Source organism: Mustela erminea, chromosome 7, assembly GCF_009829155.1.
Source record: "Mustela erminea isolate mMusErm1 chromosome 7, mMusErm1.Pri, whole genome shotgun sequence".
NCBI classification, from domain to species: domain Eukaryota; kingdom Metazoa; phylum Chordata; class Mammalia; order Carnivora; family Mustelidae; genus Mustela; species Mustela erminea.
In genome coordinates, this window is record NC_045620.1 from 51,429,435 (window position 1) to 51,450,214 (window position 20,780).

At 49.9% G+C, this 20,780-nt stretch overlaps 1 protein-coding gene across 5 annotated transcripts in view; it reads left to right on the plus strand.

The window, feature by feature from the left end:
* NINL (ninein like) overlaps positions 1–20,780 on the plus strand; it is a 157,209-nt gene that overhangs the window by 85,842 nt on the left and 50,587 nt on the right. For all 5 annotated transcript variants that reach the window (XM_032351599.1, XM_032351598.1, XM_032351600.1 and 2 more), the window contains exons 4-11: positions 98–194; positions 4,666–4,844; positions 6,671–6,737; positions 8,551–8,741; positions 9,454–9,606; positions 12,914–13,084; positions 16,767–16,903; positions 18,248–18,388. In XM_032351599.1, the coding sequence (XP_032207490.1) occupies positions 98–194; positions 4,666–4,844; positions 6,671–6,737; positions 8,551–8,741; positions 9,454–9,606; positions 12,914–13,084; positions 16,767–16,903; positions 18,248–18,388 (1,136 nt within the window). The remainder of the gene's footprint in view (positions 1–97; positions 195–4,665; positions 4,845–6,670; positions 6,738–8,550; positions 8,742–9,453; positions 9,607–12,913; positions 13,085–16,766; positions 16,904–18,247; positions 18,389–20,780) is intronic.

Genomic DNA, 20,780 nt, shown 5'->3' on the forward strand with positions numbered 1-20,780 from the left:
CTAAAGGCAACACTAAGATGTTTCCATCTGAGAATAAAAACAAAATGCTAAGATCTGTTGAAAGTAGTGCTAACCTCTCTTTTCTTATATTCACCAGGTTAACTTTGAGGAATTTAAGGAAGGTTTTGTGGCAGTATTGTCATCAAGTGCTGGTGTTGGATCCTCTGATGAAGACAGTAGTTCTTTGGAATCAAGTAAGAGGATTTCTTCCTCTTACTTCAAGTGTTGTTGTTGTTGTTTTCATTATTTATCTGTTACCTTCTGGAGTGTGATATTCAGATTGAAGACTATAGCAGGTCTGAGAACTAAATTGTAACTCCATTCCCTTACTTCCAACCTGTGTGGACTGGGATAAGACTTTGGGTTTTTTTTTCTTTTGCTTCCTTATTTGTGTAATAGTGTTGGAAAGGAGAAGCTCTATTGTTTTCCTTTATACACAGTACTTCTGCTCACCAGATGTGTGGTAGTCTGTCCCACACCAGCAATTCTCCAACACCACCTGGGTTTCCTACATTGTAACTCAGTCCTGATGTTGCCTACCTGCTGATGGCATCAGATCCCACAGGCCAAGGGCTCAGTCCCACAAAGTGGCCTCACTTTAGTCTCAGGTCCAGTGACTGGCTCTAAATCAGAGGCTCCCACAACCCCTTCCTCAGGTTCAATTAATTTGCATTAGGAGTTCCTAGAACTCAGGAAGACAGTTTACTTATCAGATCACTACTTTATTATAAAAGAATGTAAGTCAGGAATAGGCAGGTCAAAAAGGACACAGCGCAAGGTGTGAGGAAAGGATGCAGAGCTTCCATGCCCTCTCCAGGCATGCCATTCTCCCCCAATCTCTATGTGTGAACCCCATCCTGATGGGTTTTTATGCAGGCTTCATTACGTAGCCATGACGGTTCAAATCACTGGCTATTGGTGATTGAACTCCATCTCTAGCCTGTCCCCCTTCCCTGGAGGTCAGGGTTTATAGCTTCCCTGTTTGTAGCTTCTCCCTTCCAAATGCCACTGGGTCTGCTCAGATGTTCTCTTGTTTTCTCTCTGCTGACCTTCGGATCACATGGTTGTGTCCCTGGGCAACCAGCCCCCAACCATAGGGGCTTTCCAGAAGTCACCTCATTAACATAAACTCAGGTTTGGTTGCTCTTGTCATTTAGGAAATTCCACGGGTTTTAAGAGCTCCGAGCCAGGGATGAGATGAAGAGCAAATATATAATTATGATAAATCAGGGTATCACAAGTGTCAAATAATATCATGTGCTGTGCTTATAGCATGGGCTGTTGAGAAGATAAAGTAGATGTAGAGCAGCTGAAGTTTTGATAATTGAAACCTTAGTGCAGACACAGGTGTATCCAGACCACGGAGGATGGCAGAGCAGACAGGATGCCAGCAGCCAGAGACAGACCTTGCTGTGTGTTTTGTCAGACAGTAGTGTTGTGTTGTGCTGGTAGGCCTAACTAGACTCCCGTTATGGGAATGGGGCTGCTGGGACAAAGATAGCCCAAGTGGAAGTGGTGTCCGGAGGGGGGTTGCCCTCTGGCTTTGGTAGTGGTCAGGAGGTGGAGGGACGGTTTGGAGAATGGTCCATTCAGGGGCATGTAGATTGTGGGGTAAGGGTGAGAAGATGCTGACAGACATCGTTGTTAGTACCTGCTCCATCAGACTTGAGACTGTGAGTGGCAGCCATGCTTCCGACCCATCTTGGCTGTCTCTGATGAGTACTGGGCAGGTGAGTGAAAGGGAGCATGGGGCACTGTGTTCGAGGTTGGAGACATGCAATTGATGAGCAGATCGGGCAGGGAGCTCTTTCCCTCGGCCCCCGGCAGCCTCCTGCCATGGCGGATCCTGGGTCTGGAGAAGCTATCCCTGACTGGATAGCAGGGATAGCAGTGTGTGAGGGCAGTGAAGTGGGAAGTAGAAAGAATGAGAGCTCACATTGATTGTCTTCAGTGTACCAGATTCCCTGAGGTTCTTCAGATGAGGAACTGAGGCCTGATATGTGAAGGGATTTATTTGTTCAATATCCCACAGTAGTAAGTGATGACCAAGACTCGAGTCACAGTTTTCCAGTTGCAAGCCCTGGGCCCTTTTATATGCAGTGTAGACAGAACCCACTCCTTCCACTGCCGAAGGCTGCAGAGCACCTGGGTATAGTGCAGAGAACCCTGCCATGGGGGGAGTGGTGGGAACCGTGTGTAGGACCCTCAGGGCATTCGCTGGTTGCTTTATCTGACACTTTCTTCTCTAAGAGCTGAAGAAGACCACTGGCCTTTAGGAACACAGGATTTGGGAATGTGTACATGGTGATGGCATACAGGAATGGAAAGGTGTGGCGTCCCTCACACTACAGGTCCCCTCCCATGCTGGAGAATGCATGGAGCTTCTTTTTTTCTTTTCTTTTTTTTTTTTTTTAAAAGGCTTTATTTATTTATTTGACAGAGAGAGAGAGATCACAAGTAGGCAGGGAGGCAGGCAGAGAGAGAGAGGGAAGCAGGCCCTCTGCTGAGCAGAGAGTCCAATGCAGGGCTCGATCCCAGGACCCTAGGATCATGACCTGAGCCGAGACAGAGGCTTTAACCCACTGAGCCACCCGGGCGCCCCCATGCTTGGAGCTTCTAAACATAAAACTGGATCTGTGATTGCACGCTCAGTTCCTCCAAAGAGAAAGGAACTATTCTAGGACTTGGAGGTTTTTTCCACTTATTCTATTTTTTTGTTGTTTTCTTTTCTTTTGGATTTCAAAGGTTTTTAAAGGGTCATATGTGTGGCCTGACACTCCTCACCTCATGCCAGCCAAAGGTGGGGAGTATCAGAGGCACTCTGAGTTTTCTGTGCTTGGTTTCCTTAATGTACCCCAGCTTCCCACTTCCTGCTTGATAGAACTTTTCCCTCTTCCTAAACCACCTCACTGTGGAAACTTCTTCCTCCGCCCGTATTAATCAGCCTGCAGCCTCTCTCTAACCAGAAACCATGCTCAGATGCAGGAGCCTGCATTCACTGGTCCTCACTTAGCCTTTTGGCAGCTCTTTGGTGGGAACCTTTTTCCATGTTTATAGCTTCCCCCTTCCAAATGCCACTGGGTCTGCTCAGAGGTTCTCTTGTTTTCTTTCTGCTGACATGGACACTTTGCCCTCCTCTTCAGCACATCACATTCCTGTTGTCCAGGGTGATTGGCATAGTGTCCATGATTACCTTCAAGTACCCCAGTGAGGTGAGCAATGCTGTATTCACCCTGAGTATTGTCAGCTGCCTTAAATGTCATGCTGTCACTTCACAGTCTATCCATCCCATGTGGAGCTCAGCATCTTCCTTCCTCGACCCCAGTGTCTGTCTGCCACTGGTATCACTGTGCTTCCAACTGGCCAGGCTGTACCCAGCCCCCTCGTCTGATGCGGTCCTAAGGGCAGGGGCTGTGGCCTGGCTTTTGGGGACATGGAAGAAAGGAATAGTGTAGTGCCTGGCTCAAAGGAGCATGACACCTCTCAGTGAAATGCTGCTCAGTTTTCCTGGCCTGGCCTTTCTTCACTGGACCCTATACCTTTCTGTCCAGCCAGCCCACTCTGGTTACTTTTCTCTGAACCTGTGTCCTGTCCTGGTCGCTGCCATGATACCCTCCCCAGTCTGTCTCCTCCTCACCCAGATTCCACACAGAGTCAGTGTTGTTTGTTCTCTGAGAGGCCCCAGTTACTCTGTACAGAAGTGGATAGGTCAGGAGAGAAGAAGGAAATACAAGGGGTTGTTAGAGTTTAAGGGATTATCATGAATCCCAAACTAAAACCCAAGCCTGCCTCTGTGCCAGACTTCAGACCTACAAAGTTTCAGCCTTCAGGGCTGTGTGTGAGGTCCACGCCCACAGTGCCCTGATGGTCCTGCCCAGCTTGGGTCCAGAAGTGAGCAGGGTGGGAAGTGACATTCTGATCTCAAGAGCAGTATGTCACTGGATTATTGGAGGGTTTTTTCCTTTTTTTCTAATAAGCCATTAGTACTAGTCTTCTATTATATAAACAAGAAGTCTTTTATTTTTTGTTTTTTATTTCTTTTCAGCATAACAGTATTCATTGTTTTTGCACCACACCCAGTGCTCCATGCAATCCGTGCCCTCTCTAATACCCACCACCTGGTTCCCCCAACCTCCCACCCCCCGCCCCTTCAAAACCCTCAGATTGTTTTTCAGAGTCCATAGTCTCAAGAAGTCTTTTCTTATTAGTAGTAGTCTTTTACTCCACAAAAAAAGCAAAATATGCTCAGAAAACACTCAGGGACACCTGGGTGGCTCAGTTGGGTTAAGTGTCTGCCTTTGGCTCAGGTCATAATCCCAGGGTTCTGCTTTCTCCCTCTGCCTGCCACTACCCTTGCTTGTGCATGCATGGTCGCGCACTCTCTCTGTCTCTCTTTCAATCTTGAACAAATAAATAAATAAAATCTTTTAAAAAAGAAAAAATGTAAATAGCACATAGGGTTAGCGTAGAAAGTCCCCGTGTCCCAGCCTGGGTGTCTCAGTCCCGTGCCTGAGGGTTAGAGAGAATCAGTTGACTGCTGTTAAGTGTTCTCTGTGTTCTTCCAGACGTTCTCTGTGTGTATCTGTGAGAGCAGCACTCCACATCTTGGAATGTGTTGCAGCAGTGTGTGTGGGCCCCCCACCAAATCTCCTGTTTTCTTTCCAGCGGCCTCTCGTGCTGTCCCACCAAAGTACGTGAGCGGCTCTAAGTGGTACGGTCGCTGGAGCCGGCCCGAGCCTGAGCCAGGTGGCCCTGCAGTAGGAGCCAAATTTTTACCAGAACAGCAGGCCTGGACCTCTGGGAGAGGCCAGCTCCGCCGCTCTGCGTCTTTGGAAAGTGTGGAGGTGGGTCCAGTTCCCCTTCCCTACCCTGGGTCACCATTTCATTAGTCATGGTGACATGACTACAAGAGAATGTGAGGACAGGTGGGCATTCCTGGGCATCTCAAGTCACTGGAAACATGGGTACACATTGGGAAATGACATTTCATTCTAAAGCATCTCTGGGTCTGATTGTCTGCAGGGAAGTTCTGGCCAGCGAGTTACTCCTTTAGATATTAGGGCAGTGGAGAATTGGTGCCCAAATCACTTGTTTCTTTCCCTCCCCTGCTTATCACCACCAGCTTTCCCCCAGCACTGCAAGAAGACTGGTTTTATGGTTTCGTAGGAGTGAGGAAAGAAAAGGAAGATGCTCTTCTGATGCTCCTGCAAGGTTAGGAATTTGGAAGTACCAAGCCCACAGTCCCACCTGCCTTGAATACTTAGAACATACCAAGGCCCACACACTTACAATTTGGTTAAGATGTACCAGACACCTTCCAGGGCCTTGGGGGTTAATTCTAGCCCTGCCTGTCCCGAGTTGTTCACTGCCGCTGGGACCAACCCAGAAGATGGGCTGCTGGAGCCCAACAGCCTTTATGTCAGGAAATATCCGTGAGCAGAGCCACAGTTTTCAAGTTAACCATGGATTCCTTAGACCTATTTTCAAGAATTTCAGAAGGTTCCTGGTTCCTGCTGTCTATGATGTATACTTTGTCTGGTAGGGCTTTATTGGGACTTATTTTTAGTAAGACAGCTCTGGGCCTCTCACATTAATTTGTTTATGTTTTCAACATTTGTTGAAGCAAACATATCTACTTTAATCCTAGAGTCCCTTTGCTCAGGGGTGTTATATGCGTAGACAATACCAGCAAACCCCAGGTGTTCGCTTTTTTATCCTCTTTAATCTTTGGTCCTTAGAGTTGGAGGTCTGAAGTGTCAGCTCTATCTCCATTGTACCATTCTGCTTGGTAAAACCATCTTGGATCCCTGGAATTAGAACATGGGAAAATGTTGTTTTTAAGGTTGTTGGTTGGGCTGAATGCGTTAGAAAAATTCCACTCTCATTTCAGTGCTGGCTCTGAGGGGTGCTGAGTCTTGGTTAACTTGGCATTCCTTCCAGGATCAGTCATGGGAAACACAGCACCTATCAAAAGCAGACTTTGACTTTTAGTTGGCTGAGTTGGCCACAATAACGAGGTTTTCACTTGAGTCGAGCGTTTCTTGGTGGCCTGCACTCTGCATGGTGCAGCTTGCAAAGGGCCCTGAGGTGTCAGGTGTTTGCTACACATCATGCTGTCCCTGGAGCTCTTGGAGAGACAGAGAAAGCCACTCTCCTTCAAACTGTTGGCTGAACTGGTAAAGATGATAAGGGATGGGGTGTGGAGAGGTGAGGACCATTAAGCTTATGTCAAGATAATGTGGTGTGATGGCAGGTTGACCATGCCCCACAGCCACTCCTCTCCAGTGCTAGTTTCTGAAGCCAGTTCCACAAGGACCTGTTGACTGGGGAGCATTTTCTCTCCTTTTAGGGTACAAGTGCCTGATTATGTTTTTAGTGTGAACTACTGATGATTTTTGGTTTACATTGAGGAACTTCCTGTGTCCCTGTGTCTACACTGTAGCACTTAGTCTGTGAGAGGGAGCTTCTCTGTGTCAGCGCCTCTCGGCCTGGGTGCAGAGCCCTCCTGCAGTTGTGGGCATTCCTTCGAGGAGCTACATCTCACCAGCTTATTGTTCATCTTCCTCAGTCCCTTCCCCACCCCAGAACATACCTTTCTGTCTGTTCCTGGAGCTCTGGCCACTGCCGCATACTCTGGGGAATTTATATCTTTCTCTTTTCATTTTCACAGAGTCTCAAGTCAGATGAAGAAGCTGAAAGTGCTAAAGAACCTCAGAATGAGTTGTTTGAAGCACGAGGTAAAGCCACAGCTTCATGGTTGGTGCTGCCTCCCTTTGACCAGTGCTTTGAAGTTTAAGGAGCTAGGTCATTAGACAGTGAGCAGCCATGTGTAATTTCCTGGGAAGCATGCAGAGTGGATGGTGTCCCTGGGGAGCCCCCTATTCCAGAGGTAGTCCCAGCTGGGAGGTGGTCACTTGATTCTCAGCATCCCCTGGAGACAGACCCTTAGAGGCCACTGGCTCAATGAGCAGTATGTCCTGCTCTGTCTAATAGTCTGTGAGGACCTGTGTGACCCCAGCTGGCAGGCATGGCCTTCGGGTGGTCTCAGGCCTGTTGTACTGCCTTCTTGATGTGTCAGGCCTCGGCAGATCCTCTTCCTAACTATGTGCAAGCAGTCTTGGCAGCTATCAGCAGCCCTGTCTGTGCTCCAGAAGAAATGCCAGACATAATCCTGGTCCTTGGGAGCCTTGCAGGAATAACCAGAGGCAGCAGCAGTGTGCCCACATGTGGGTCTGTGGATGCCCTGAGCATGTCACAGGGCAGAAAGTACAGAAACTTCATTCAAAGAGAGAGACCTGAATTGCCCTTGAATTTCTGTTGGATTAAAAATCAGCAGCTGGTTGGGGCGCCTGGGTGGCTCAGTGGGTTAAAGCCTCTGCCTTCAGCTTAGGTCATGATCCCAGGGTTCTGGGATCGAGCCCCACATCGGGCTCTCTGCTCGGCGGGGAGTCTGCTTCCTCCTCTCTCTCTCTGCCTGCCTCTCTGCCTACTTGTGATCTCTCTCTGTCAAATAAATAAATAAAATCTTTAAAAAAAAAAAATCAGCAGCTGGAACCAAGCATGCTCTAGATTGTGGTCCTCAAGGACAAGGGCCACTGATCGTTGTTTACTTTGGTGGATGTCTGAGGGACTGACCTGAGCACCCATCTGTGCTGCTGGACAGAAGCACATAGATCAGGAAGAGCAGCCAGGCCACCACATCTTAACTGCCTTGGCCTCGAAGTATAAATTTAGGGCAGGAGAGGAAGGACTGGCTGGGAACGTTGTACATGGTGGGATTTGGGGTCTTCACCCGCAGGTTCCTCCTAGCCTTGAGCAGGAACCTTTCCATGGACTAGAGCTGACAGTAGTGCATGAAACTCATATCAGACCTCAGAGGATTGATTTACCTCCTCCACCATTCCTGAGGAAAAAACCCTAGTATCAGAGGTGCTTTTAGAAATTTCAGACTCTTTAAGCTAGAAGGGATCTCAAAGAAGTCATTTTCCTCAGCCTGGCACAGTGCTATTCACGAGCACACAGGCCAGTATGGACTGGCCGCGGAGGGGATGTCTGGCTTGAAGCAAGGCTCATCCATGGATGGCTTCTTATGGGCATGCCCACGTCTGTGTTCTTCCACAAGTTGTCTCTCTGACAAAGCTCAGAAACATAAGTTTCTCGAAATTGTTTTTTAAATAACTTGTCTAGTTTTTTGGGTCTTATTTTTATGTGTGTTTTTGGGGGTTTTTTTGTTTTTTTTTTCTTTTTGTTAAATACAAATAATACAGCCTTCTTTTATGTGCTTTCAGTGCTCTGACTTCTGACTTAGGAGGTTCCCTTCAGAAAAAGCTTTCCCCAATGGATCACAACGTTCCCACCACTGACATTTTATTATGCAAATCTGCAAACACAGAAACGAACAACCATGTACCCATCACCTTTGACGCTTTGCTACTTGAGTGTGCATTTGCCTGTCCCTCTGGTTTCAGAGTACATTGCCAGCATTGGTGTGTTCCCCCCAGGTGCTTCCACCTAAAACATAGGGTTTACCTGTCACTCTCCCTGCTTCAGGCCAGCTGCCAGCTTGGGGTTCTGAGGTCTTTGGGTGTCTCCAGAAGCCCTGCAGCCCCTCCTTGGACACCCCTGAGAGCCGGGTCCGGGGCATCTGGGAAGAGCTGGGTGTTGGCAGTAGCGGCCACCTCAGTGTGCAAGAGCTGGCCATCATCTGTGAAAGCATCGGGCTCCAGGGACTGGAGAAGGAGGTGAGAGGGGCCAAGGCAGACCACACTGGAGGACGGGTTCTTTGCAATGGTCAGATTGATGTTGGGTCTGGGGAGTCCCTTCACTCTCCAGATACTGATGTGGTTGTACTACTTTCTGGTCGGAAGTCCTCTGATAACCCCCAGTGCTGCTGCTGAGGTCTGCACCCACGCAGGTCACAAGTGGCCTGCCTCACTGACATCTGAGCATCTTCACTCCTGACCCTTCCTCTGCCTAGAGTACACTAACCCCTTCTTGCTTTGCTCAGGTCTACCATCCAGCCCACATATCATGCCCTCTGAAACAGGCTGTGCTCCCCAGGGGCTGAATTCACCCCTCCTTCCTTCTGCAGGGGTGGGCAGTGGTGATGGGGAAGCTCCCCCTTGGTAAAATTCTTCTTAGCCCTGCTGTCCTTGGTAGTTCCTGAACTGTTGGGGACACAGGGCACCTTCCATATGTATGTCTTCTTACCATCCAGTGAGTTCCTGGCATGGTAGATTCTGAATGAATATTTGTGGAATTAGGAAGTACAGGTGGCATCCATTCACAGCAGGTGGAAAGTGACCAGGTGTGGAGATGTCACAGGCCAGAGTCAAGGGAGGTCAGAGTGTCCCAGACAGTTTGAATTTGGTAAGGATGAGCAGACTTCCCAGCTTGGGGAGGGAAGGCCTGGGTGGGAGCGGCCTCAGCACTGGTGTGGTGGCTTTTGTCTAGGAACTGGAGAATCTGTTTAACAAACTGGATCAAGATGGAGACGGCAGAGTGAGTCTTGAGGAATTCCAGCTTGGCCTGTTCAATCATGGGCCCACTTCACTTCCAGAATCTTCCACTCCTGTCAAACCGAGCATGTCCTGGTCTCATTACCAGGTAAAATGGGATGATTAAGGCTTGAACCACAGCAATAATTGCTGTTGCTCTCTGACCTTCAGCGACTTCGCAGACCTGGGAGTTGGTGGGTGTGTGTATACGTACATGTGTCAGTGGGAGGCCATGTGACCTAGATTCTAAAACCACACAGGTCTTGTGGCTGATCTGGCATTGCCCCTCCCTAGCTGTGTGTCCCTGTTTGAGTTACTTGCCTTCTCTGAGCCACAGGCTCTTTATATGTAAAATGGGTGCCTCATAAGTAGTCAATGAGGCTTACCTGGCAGCCTTCCTTGGTTGTGGGATAGGCTGCCTTCCAGTAGGAGAGCTCCTTCTCTCCTCCCTGTTGTGGTATAGTGAGAGTATTCCATACCTTCCCTAGGAGTAGTTCCCCAGGTACTCCTTACCCTGTGCTCTCCCTGTCCTATATCTAAATTTTCTCTCTCATACAAATACCAGGTCGCTGCAGATAGAGGAGAGCAGATTTTGGGCAGTTATTTAAATTTGATCTCAGGACACCTAAGTGGCTCAGTCGGTGAAACATCTGCTTTCCGCTTAGATCATGATCCCGGAGTCCTGGGATCAGAGACCTGCATCGGGCTCCCTCCCCGGTGGGGAGTCTACTTCTCCCTCTGCCTGCCACTCCCCCTGCTTGTGCTCTCAATCTCTGTCTGTTTCTTTCTCTGTTAAATAAATAAGTAAATTCCTTAAAATTTTTAATAATGAATAAATAAATGAGTTCATTGTGATCTCGTTTGGTGACTGTTGGCTTAGTATTTGGTTTTTCTCCATCCCAGCACAGGAAAACCTCCCTCTTCCATCACAGGGCATGGTTCTCTGAAGAGGCTTGCTGATGTGGCTGATCCCATAGTTTGTGGGCGGTGGTGCAGGACCAGTGACATTGTTTCTGCTAGGCTGGGTAATCTGAGAGTCCAGCTTCTGAATCTGAACCTGATGAGAATGGACAGAGAAGAAACTAAGAGCATTAAAGGAAGGTGTCAGGCCATGTAAGGTCAGAGGCCACAATGAAGTCCCACCAGCTTGTGCCTGGTGCCAGTGGAAAGAGGGTGCTTCCTCTGTGGTAGAGCTGTCCCTGTTCCTGTGTCCCAATGAGGAGGCACAGCTGGCCAGGGCTGTGGGGCACAGGTCTGAGGCCAGGCAGGACCCACCTCTAGTCAGAGGCAGGGCCCAAGGAAAACCTGACTGCCCAGGAAGTGCCCTGAGCCCACATGGCTGTCGGTGGAGGGTATTGATTCCTGTGTATGTGGGCTCTGGGGTGGCATGGTGCTGCTGGGCCCTCCGGTATGCAGCCCAGCCCCCACCTTCTCCTGTTAGACACACCTGTCCTCAAGCTTACAGGCCTCACCAAGGAAACAGGTGGGAGGGAAATAAGGGTGGTCAGGGTGCATTTGGGTATCTGAGCTTCTCCACATGGCCATGGCCACGTTCCAAGCCATTCTTGAGCTTCTCGCTCCTCTGGGTCAAATGCTTGCTTTATAGGACTCTAAAGTACCTAGCACAAGTTAGTGAGCACCAGTTCATGAGAAAGTGTTTCTGGAGAGGTAGGAATACAACTGAGAACAGATGAGGGTGTGTGGGTCTGGGAGCACTTGCTGAGAACTGAGTGTGGGGAGGGGGCGTGGTGGGCTAGGAGGGGCTGTCAGAGCAGAGCCCTAGGAAGCACAACCATGGAAGTGTTGGGGGACAGTGTTTTAGGCAATGAGACAAACTTGGAATGTTTGGGAATAGCAAGAGACTCCTGTGAGGGAGGTTGAAAGGAAGCCAGCAAGGAGGGGAGCCCTGAGTGTGTGGTGGAAGCCCTGGTGGCCAGAAAGAAGGGGCAGCTGCTCCTCATTCCTGTGGCCTCAGACAGCAAATGCTTGTTCTGCCTGGGGCAGAAAACAATCTTTTTTTTAAGTTTTCTTTCTTTCTTTCTTTCTTTCTTTCTTTCTCTCTCTCTCTCTCTCTCTCTCTCTCTCTTTCTTTCTTTCTTTCTTTCTTTCTTTCTTTTTTCATTTATTTGAGAGAGCAAGAGAGCGTGAGTGGTGGGGAGGTGCAAAGGAAGAAAGAGGGTAGGAAGAAGACTCCCCGCTGAGCAAGTATCCAGATGCACCGCAGGATGCTGTGATCATGTCCTGAGCCAAAGGCAGATGCTTAACCAGCTGAGCCACCCAGGCGCCCCAGCAGAAAATAACCCTGCTTGACGACAGATTCTTATAGCCCGTAACCATAATAGATCAGTTTTCTGGCCAAGAGATTTTTTCCCTTTCTTCCTAAAACTCCCCAGTTCTGAGGCTCCTGGGTGGCTCAGTCGGTTGAGCATTCGACTCTTGATTTTTGGCTCAGGTCTGGATCTCAGGGTCGTGAGATTAAGCCCCACATCAGCTCCATCCTCAGCATCCATCCACTCCTCAGGGAGTCGGCTTGTCCCTCTGCCCCTCCCCCCTGCTCACACTGTCTTTCTCTCTCTAATAAATAAATAAATCCTAAAAAAAAAAAAAAACAAAGCCCAAACAACCCACTTCTGTCAGCTGTGAGATATGTTTCTTTCTTTTTTTTTTTAAAGATTTTATTTATTAATTTGACAGAGAGAAATTACAAGTAGATGGAGAGGCAGGTAGAGAGAGAGAGATAGGGAAACAGTCTCCCTGCTGAGCAGAGAGCCCGACGCAGGACTCGATCCCAGGACCCTGAGATCATGACCTGAGCCAAAGGCAGCGGCTTAACCCACTGAGCCACCCAGGCGTCCCTGTGAGATATGTTTCTGAGGCCTGGGGAAATGTGTGACTTTGGGCCATTCTACCTCCTCTTTTCAAGCACGTCTCGGGTTTCTTTCCATAGGCTGGATTTCCTAGCATTGGCTGGTGCCATCTCCGCCATCTCTGGCTCTCCTGTTGAGAGGCCAGGTGCTCACCATTACTGCATCGGGGAGAGAGGTTAAAACTGCTTCATGTCTCCCACCAAGCAGCTTGTGCTGACTGGTCAGGCCACAAGGGCCCTAGGATGTGTTCCCTGGGCAAGACCTCTGGTGGACGGTAGGAAAGCAGGCACCAGGTCCTTGCAAAGGCAGTGGGCTGAGTATCCAGAGCCCTGGGTTCAAATCTCCGAGTTGTTGCCCACAGAGCCATGCAGTCTTGGGCACACTGTGTGATGGTGCCTTGTCTCTGTTTCCTAGTCACTGTGTGAGTGGTTCTTACTGGGCCTGAACAAGACAGCGAAGGGCCGAGCATAGGCTGCTGAGGTTGGAAAGTCCTAAAAATGGACAGGAGGCCGAAGTGCTGATGGGTCCCTTTGCTTTCCCTGCATGCAGGTCCTGGAGGAGGGTGGCTGCCCAACTGCCACAACATCGTCCCTTGTGTCTGTGTGCTCAGGCCTGCGTCTCTTGTGCAGCATTGATGACGGCACTGGCTTTGCAGTTCCCGAGCAGCTCATCGCCCTGTGGGCCCAGGAGGGAATTCCGAATGGCAGGGAGATCTTGCAGGTCTGGAACTGGTCTCTTCAGAGCTGCCCCCGGGAGAACATCCGGGGGGGACCTTGGGGCCCTCTGCACGCAGAGGAGGCCGGACAGAGTATCCCAGACACATAGGCCCTTAACTCTCTGCAGAGAACCCCATGTAGGAAAGGTCTATTGGAATTACTTTCTTCTGTACTTTTTACTATTAAAATATAGGAGATTTTGGGATGCCTGAGTGACCTGGTCGGTTAAGTGTCTGCCTTCGGGTGGGGTCATGATCCCAGGGTCCTGGGATTGAGTCCTGCCTCAGGATCTCTACTTGGTGGGAAGCCTGCTTCTCTCTCTGTCGGCTGCTCCCTCTGCTTGTGCATATGCTCTCTCTCTCTCTTTCTTTGACAAATAAATGAAAATCTTTAAAATATAGGAGATTTTTAATTTAAAAAGATAATAAATAAGAAACAGAAAAACAACAGTCTGAAACAAATCCATTTGAAAATAGGTTTTAGTATATTGACATTCCCTCCAGTGCATTGTTAACCTTGGAGATGTTCTGCTTGCCTGGATGAGGGATTCAGTCCCAGATGAGGGAAGGAAATTTCCTTCTTTGTGGTAGAGACTCTTACTGGATGTCACAGTCCCAGTAGTCTGAGTATTTCCATTTGTTGAGGACAAGCTCTGTAGTGAACCTGAATTCTGTCAGAGCTGCCTGCCAGCCTGGGCAAGCTCCTCTCCCCACAGACCCAGCTTGCCCAGACCCTCCCTCCACAGGACATAGAGAGTTGTGCTGCCTGGCTGTCCTCAGAGGGGGCCAGTCTGACTTCCCCCAGGAGCTTAGGGCCAGACCCTTGGGGTTTGGAGGGAGCCTGCTCTGGGAGCAGGACAAGGGTGAGGGAAGAACACACTGTGTGTTCTTGGAAGTGTATTGGTAAGCTAGACTGATGATCTTCATTTCTGAATTTGTTGTAAAAAAAAAAAAAAAAAAGGTGTCAACTGTATAGAAAATTTAAAGAAAAATAGTAAAGCCTGCTCCCCTTTGCTCCCACTCTGCAGGAGGAGCAACCTAACAGCTTAATGGGAGTACTATAGAGCCCTTCCCCAACACAGAGAAGAAATATGTATTTTAGATATTCCAGCTTTAAAATTTGTTTTGCAAAATCTGTATACCATATACTTGTTAATTTATGTTACCTTTTCTCTCTTGTACATGTAGATTTTTTTCTGTTTTAAATCTTGGCATTTAAAATGTATATGTATCTTCCTGTTTCTATGCTGGTATTTCTTTGTAGGCCAGATTCCTAAAGCTATGAGTTTTAACTCTTGATAGGCTTCATCAGATTACCTCTCAAAATGTCCCTATTAGCACAAACTAACACTACATGGAGGAGTCCAGCAACAGTCTCTAAGACAGGCCTCCTGACACCTTGAGCCAGTCCCTCCTGGACATCAACTCAGCCATTGCTGAATGTGACCACCCAGCAGCCTGGGTGGAGCCTGAACAGGCAGGACAGGCCTGGGCACCTGGCCCTTGGAATTGTTCTGAGAGCCAGAGACCAAGCCCAGATCACCAGACTGGCTGCTAGGGAGGGTAGAGAGCAAAGGAATTCATGGTTTGGGGATTCTCCCTGAAACTATGTTCTGATTCCCTGTCATTTGGAGGTGGGTCCGCTGCCATCATAACCTGACAGATGGTGAATCTCAAATTTGCCTCTGACATTTCATAACTTAACATTTTTGTTGCTTTCCTGCTATCACAGAGTATTTCTAGTTCTTTAGCAATTTATAATTCACCAGTTGCATTCTGAGTTTGCTTCCATTTTGTTGAAAGGCTACGATGTTTACTGAACTCTCAGTACTTGGCACCAAGCAAGGACCTGTGAAGTTTGTGATGTTATTTACTCCTCATGCAGCCTGGAAGGTGTTTCTGTCGCATGTGACAGATGGGGTGGCTGCCTGTGCACCAGTAAGTGGGACAGGTGGTCCAGGTCCTGGCCTGCCGAGTCAAGCCCCTTCCTGCCCGCAGCACTCTCAGAAACTGCTTACCTGTGACGTTGGTGGTCAAGACCATAGGCTGCTGCCCAAGGAAGCACCCAGCTGAGTGAGCCCTCAACCTGGACGTGTTGGTGTCATGTACCCAGCTTCTCAAGACACCTGGCCATTTCAGGGCACTTCCTGGCCAGGCCCTCAGGGATGCTCTGTGAGGAGGCCTGGGATTGGTTATCTGTCCCCCCTCAACAAATCACCATTGAATTACACCTTCACACACGATGACTGTTCTTATACAGAACAGCTTCTGTGGGTCAGGAATTTGGGAATTAGTGGGTAGTTCTAGCCCAGGGTCTCCCCTGAGGTTGGTCAGAGGCCTTGTGAGAGCCTGACTGGGGTCGAGCTACTTCTTCCAAGTTGGCAGATTGATGCTTGCTGTAGGTGGGAGGGCCTCCTTTCTTGCACAGGGCCCCTTCCTCGGACTGCTTGAGCATCCTCACACCTGGGCAGCAGCTTCCCTGGAGCACCATCTCAGAGAGGGCGGGGAGGAGGCCATGTGTCTGCCACACTCCAGCCTTAGAAGCCCTACACTGTCACCTCCTCAGTACCCTGTGGGTCACGGGCTGGCCCTGCTCGGTGTGGAAGGGGAGCACCTGGGAGTGGATACCAGAAGGTGAGGGGCACGGGGCTGTCTTGGAGACTGGTTTCTACCCATCCCTTGTGGGTTTTGATGATTCCTTTCTCCTTGGCCAGGAAGCTGCTGCTGTGACCTGTCATGTTTTTGCCTTCTGTCATTTCTCTTCAGAAGTGCTTTGGGAGGTGGGGGAGCAGTGGAAATCAAGTGTCTGTGGTATAAGTTAAAAAAGGGAGCATGTCTCATTCCCACGTGTGATCTGGGAATGTGGTGGCTCTTTAATCTACAGGCCCTGACATGGTGCCTGCCTCTGGACTTGGACATGACTGATTTTTTGACGTCCTAGAAAGAAGCAGGGATCAAGAATACTCAACACGAGAAAAGCAAATGCAGCAAGTGTTATTAGTTGAGAAGAGGGGTATTCGGGTATAGTTTATTATTACTGTGATACAATACATATAAATTGTTTTATTCTCTTATTTTCAGAACCCTGATGGGAAAAGAGTGCTCCACTCTTTGTGGTGCTGGGCCATGGCTCGTCTATCAGATCATTTTTCCACCCACCCATACACACATTTCACAGAGATTCTATTAGCTTGAAATGATAACAACTCAACTCCAACTGGCTTAAGCAGAGTGGACGTTAGGGGCTCACCTGGACAGGCACTCGGGAGAAGGCGTCCCAGGGGTGTTGTCAGAGAACTCTGCATTCTCCTCTGCTTGCTTCTCAGTGGCACTGAGCTCAGGTCAGGTCTCCTCATACAGCTCCCAGGGCTAGCAGGGTCCACACAGCAAGTTATTTCACAGGGAGAAAGGCGTCTCCCCTGGTCTCCTGTCAAGCCCCATGATGTCCTCTGCTTGGGACATGCCCCTTCTGTGTCAGTTACTTTTTTAGGATGAGGTTCTCTGTCCAGCCTGGAGCACATCCACATCCATAAGATGAATGGTGATAGAGGCAGAGACTTTAGAAAAGTTGGCAGGTACTGCCTATAGGACAGTGTGGATCTGGGCCCTGCCTGCTCTTAGGAAAGCCAGGAAGTGTTTGGAGAGGCCACACATCTTTTCCTGCCCAACAGACTTTGCTATTTCCAGAGTCTCGACTTCAATGTGGACGAGAAGGTGAACCTTTTGGAGCTGACCTGGGCCCTTGAGAATGAGCTCATGATGGTTGGTGGTGCCACTCAGCAGGCAGCCTTGGCCTGCTACCGCCAGGAGCTGACCTTCCGCCAGTAAGAGCTCAGTGTGTTGGGGTTGGGGGGTGGGCACAGCTAGCCAGCCTGCTGAGTGGTAGGAAGTCCCGGGAAATGGGCATCCTGCCCTTGTCCACCCCAAGCCAGTCCCAGGGGCCAGGGAGCTCGACACCACCTTTTCCACTGGCTCTCCTTTAGTGGGCATTTTGGGGGACAGAGAAATAGCTGAGCGCTCCCTATGGCTTGAGTGACATCCCTGTGTGTGGCCTGAGAGGGCCTTGCTGATTGGGTTTTTACAGCCACAGAATTTCAGAGTCACTGGCCTGTCTTCACACTTAGAAACTGATGTCGAGGTCCTCCCTTAGCCCCTTTTAGCAAGGATCCAAAGGGGGCATTTGAACATGATGCTCATCCTGCTGACACTGAAGCTCTTGGATGCAGAGGCCAAAATCCTCTAGCCAGCAGGGATGTGTTCCAAGAGCAGGCAGAGGGCTCCTGAGCTGGGGCGGCTGGCTGGGGAAGAGAACAAAGTGTTCCTCAACATGGTCACCAAGAGCAAAGTGACGGGGGGAGGGGCAGAGAATGAGTTCCATTTTAGTTGAGTTCAGCTTTTGATTAGCTGAGTATTCTCGCCATCTGTCTGCTCAGCAGATTGGCATAAAGATCATTTTTGTGTTTATTGGTGTCCCAAAGCTGCAGAAAAGAAATCATGATTTCTGTCCTCAAGATTTTACATCCTGTTAGGTGCTGATGGGTGAGCTTTCTGACCCTCAGGCAGCTCTGCAAATAGGACCCCAGAAAGACTCTGCCTTGGGAAGGTAGAGGAAGAAAAGCTCCATGCTCTTCAGGGGGAGAAATGGTCACCAAAATGGCAGGTGTCGGGGAGTGTAGAGCTACAGGTGTGACCTGCTCTGGGGGACTCACCTGGATGTCAGGCTGCAGGTGTCGGGGTGTGACCAGGCAGGACCATGGGTAACCAGCCTTCTCCCCCTTCATGTATCTAGTCCTAGATTGGGTACTGAGGATCCCTGGGAGAGGAGACAGGAGGGGAGGGGGCACGGATAAATTCTCACCTGTTCTGGGCCATCTGGAGGTGTGGCACACTGTAATGCTCTAGGTTCAGACTTCCTTGGTTCAGAAACTTTCTAGAAACCTTCTTGACACATCATTTAGCTTCTCTCTCAGTATGTGCAAGTAAAAGGGACAGAGTAATTCTGGAAACCAATTTCAGGAGATGGTTGGTGGTGGCAGTGAGGTCAAAGCACAGCACTGCCCATGCTCAGCACCCCGTTAATGCAGCCCCTTCTGTCATTCATGCAGACACAGGGCTTGCTGGCCCCAGAGCATGTGTCCTCATCTCACCCTGTTTCCTTCCTGTGGCAGAGGGCAAGTGGAGCAGATGGCAAAGGAGCGAGACAAGGCGAGGCAGGACCTGGAGAAAGCAGAGAAGAGGAACCTGGAGTTTGTGCAAGAGATGGATGACTGTCACTCTGCCTTAGAGCAGCTCACAGAAAAGAAGATCCAGTAGGTCTTGGGGTCATACCCAAGCCCAGGGTGGCAACTCCTTAGCAGTTGGGTGGTGATTCTCCAGCCCTGGCCACGGGTGGGTGGTGGATGTGGCACTGCTGCTAGCTGAGGCCGTGGTCATGAACATGCTGGAGTTGAGGCCCTCCTGTTTCACCTGAGCCAGTAGAAATCTTGAAGGTGCACCTCTGGGGATGTCCTTCCTGGAAAGAAGAGGGGTGTATTTAAAAAACAGCCTTGCTCTTAATGCTGTGGGGACATGTGCAGGAGCATCCAGCTATGTGTGCCTGTGGACTGCAGGGGAAATTCCCATTCTCTGCTTTATTAATGGGGTCTGTCCCTCTTAACCCGGGTCTTCTGTGTGTGACTGTGGCTGGTGACATGGACGAAGGCTTTGAAAGAGGGCTGGTGAATGGTTTTGGAGCCTGATGAAAGGAGCCTGCCATGGTGGGAGGAGCCCGGAGCCTGAAACCTGACCTCAGATGTTAGGAGGTACAATGGGTTAAGCAGACCCCTGGAGGGCGGTCTGTTGCACTGGGGGGCTGGTGGCTGCACAGACCAGAGGGAAGGATTTCTGACCTTTTATGGAGACAAAACCCACCTCTCTGATTTATTAATTAAAATGTAAAGAAATCCAGCCCGAAGATCAGACCCCAGGCTAGGGCAAGCAGAGGAGGGGCTTTTCACCCCACTGCGGGGAACAGTCTGTGCTAGGCTTCCCTGGCAGGAACTGAGCTGATTACTCACTTTCTGGATGCTTTTGTCACCTGGAGGTGTCCCCTCAAGGATAGCAAAGGGTGTGCATTGTGGAAAACCAGTGTGCTATACTCAGCTCTCGGTAGTGGTAGTGGTGGGGGCACTGGGAGGCTATAAGCCTCCCACCTCATTCTCCCTCAGCAGCCCTTGCTATGACCCTGGGTGGACAGAGCCCCTGAGATTCCTCAGCTGTGAAGTGGGAATGGTGACAGACTGTGCTCTGGGTGGGAGGCTACCAGTCCTTGTGTTTGAGCCCTCAGCAGGGTTTGGTGCCTGTAGCCACCAGGCACATCTCATGCCTGCAGGTAGCTGAGGAACTCAGGTGGTATATGTGGCTTCAGCGAGCAGGTGTGTGAGAGCCTGTGATAAGCCATCCAGTTCCTGCATCTCTTGGATGTTGCCTCTCACTGTCTTGTGTGGTTGCATTTGAAGGGAACCCTTTCCTCACCCCAGCCCTGCTGGCAGTGTTTGACATGACCTACATGAAGCCCCCACATGCGTGGCCCTGGGTGGGCAGTGTATGGACATTTTATCTGACCCCATCCACCTTACAGCAGGCTTCTGAGCACTATCCCAAAAAGGCTTACTCCTGCCATGTGTGGGGACTGTCACGGTCACAGTTACAAAGCCCTTGCCTCCATGGCTCACAGTGGGAGAGATTGGAGACAATGAGGGGTGTAGCCTGCTTTCCTGGGGCTCCAAGGTTCACAACGTGGCCATAGCAGATGTTGGGGGGTGGTTTCATAGCCACACAGGGCCAGTTGATTGTGCCCAACTGAAGAGTAAGGATCGAAGACCAAGAGCCCGTTTCGTCTTCAGCAGGGATGCTGGGCACCTTGCCTTCATTGTGCAGCTAGAGGTCTGTAGGTTGAGGAGCCCCTCAGCCCCCTAGGAGGGAGCTTCTGTTGCAGCCTGGGAAACTGTGATATGTTGTGCTCCTGTTGTGCACTGGGTATCCTAACTCAACAGCCACAGTTATCCAGAGAGGCCATTTTGGCCCCATTTTTCAGCCAAAGAAACTGAGGCTTGTAGCAGTGTAGTAGCATGCCATAATCACACAACCAATGTGGCCTAAAAGTTGAAGCCAGGTCTCCCATCTCCTTGTAATATGCTTTCTCTGAGATAAGAGAGTGTGAGGCCCTGGTCTGCTTTGTATTCAGAGTGTAAGAAAACAGACCCTTAGGCAGAAGGAGCTCTTCCCAAGCTGAGGTCACCTGGAGTCACATACTGCCATCCTAGGTCAGCACATGAGAGGGCCCCACCGGCTCACCCTCCCATAGGACCCATGCACTAGGGGTTCCAAAGGAGGGTATTGCCTATCCCTACTGGTCTGTGGGGAAGCAGGCTCAGAGCTGAGCAGGGCCACCCATCTGAGTCCACAGGCCTTTGGAATCGCAGAGGCCTCGGACAACCTTTCCTTCCTGGGGGTGGCTGGAGAAGGCCAGATGAAGCAGGCTGAGATCCTGGTCTGCTTTCCAGTAGACGTCCACACCTACCTCTGCCTGGCTTGGAGAAAAGGTATGCAAGAGATAGCATCAAGGCTATAGTGCTTGTGTGTGTGTGTATGTGTGTGTGTGTGTGTGTGGCTGTGTGAGTATACGGTGTGTATGTATAAGTTTGCACTCATGCAAACGCA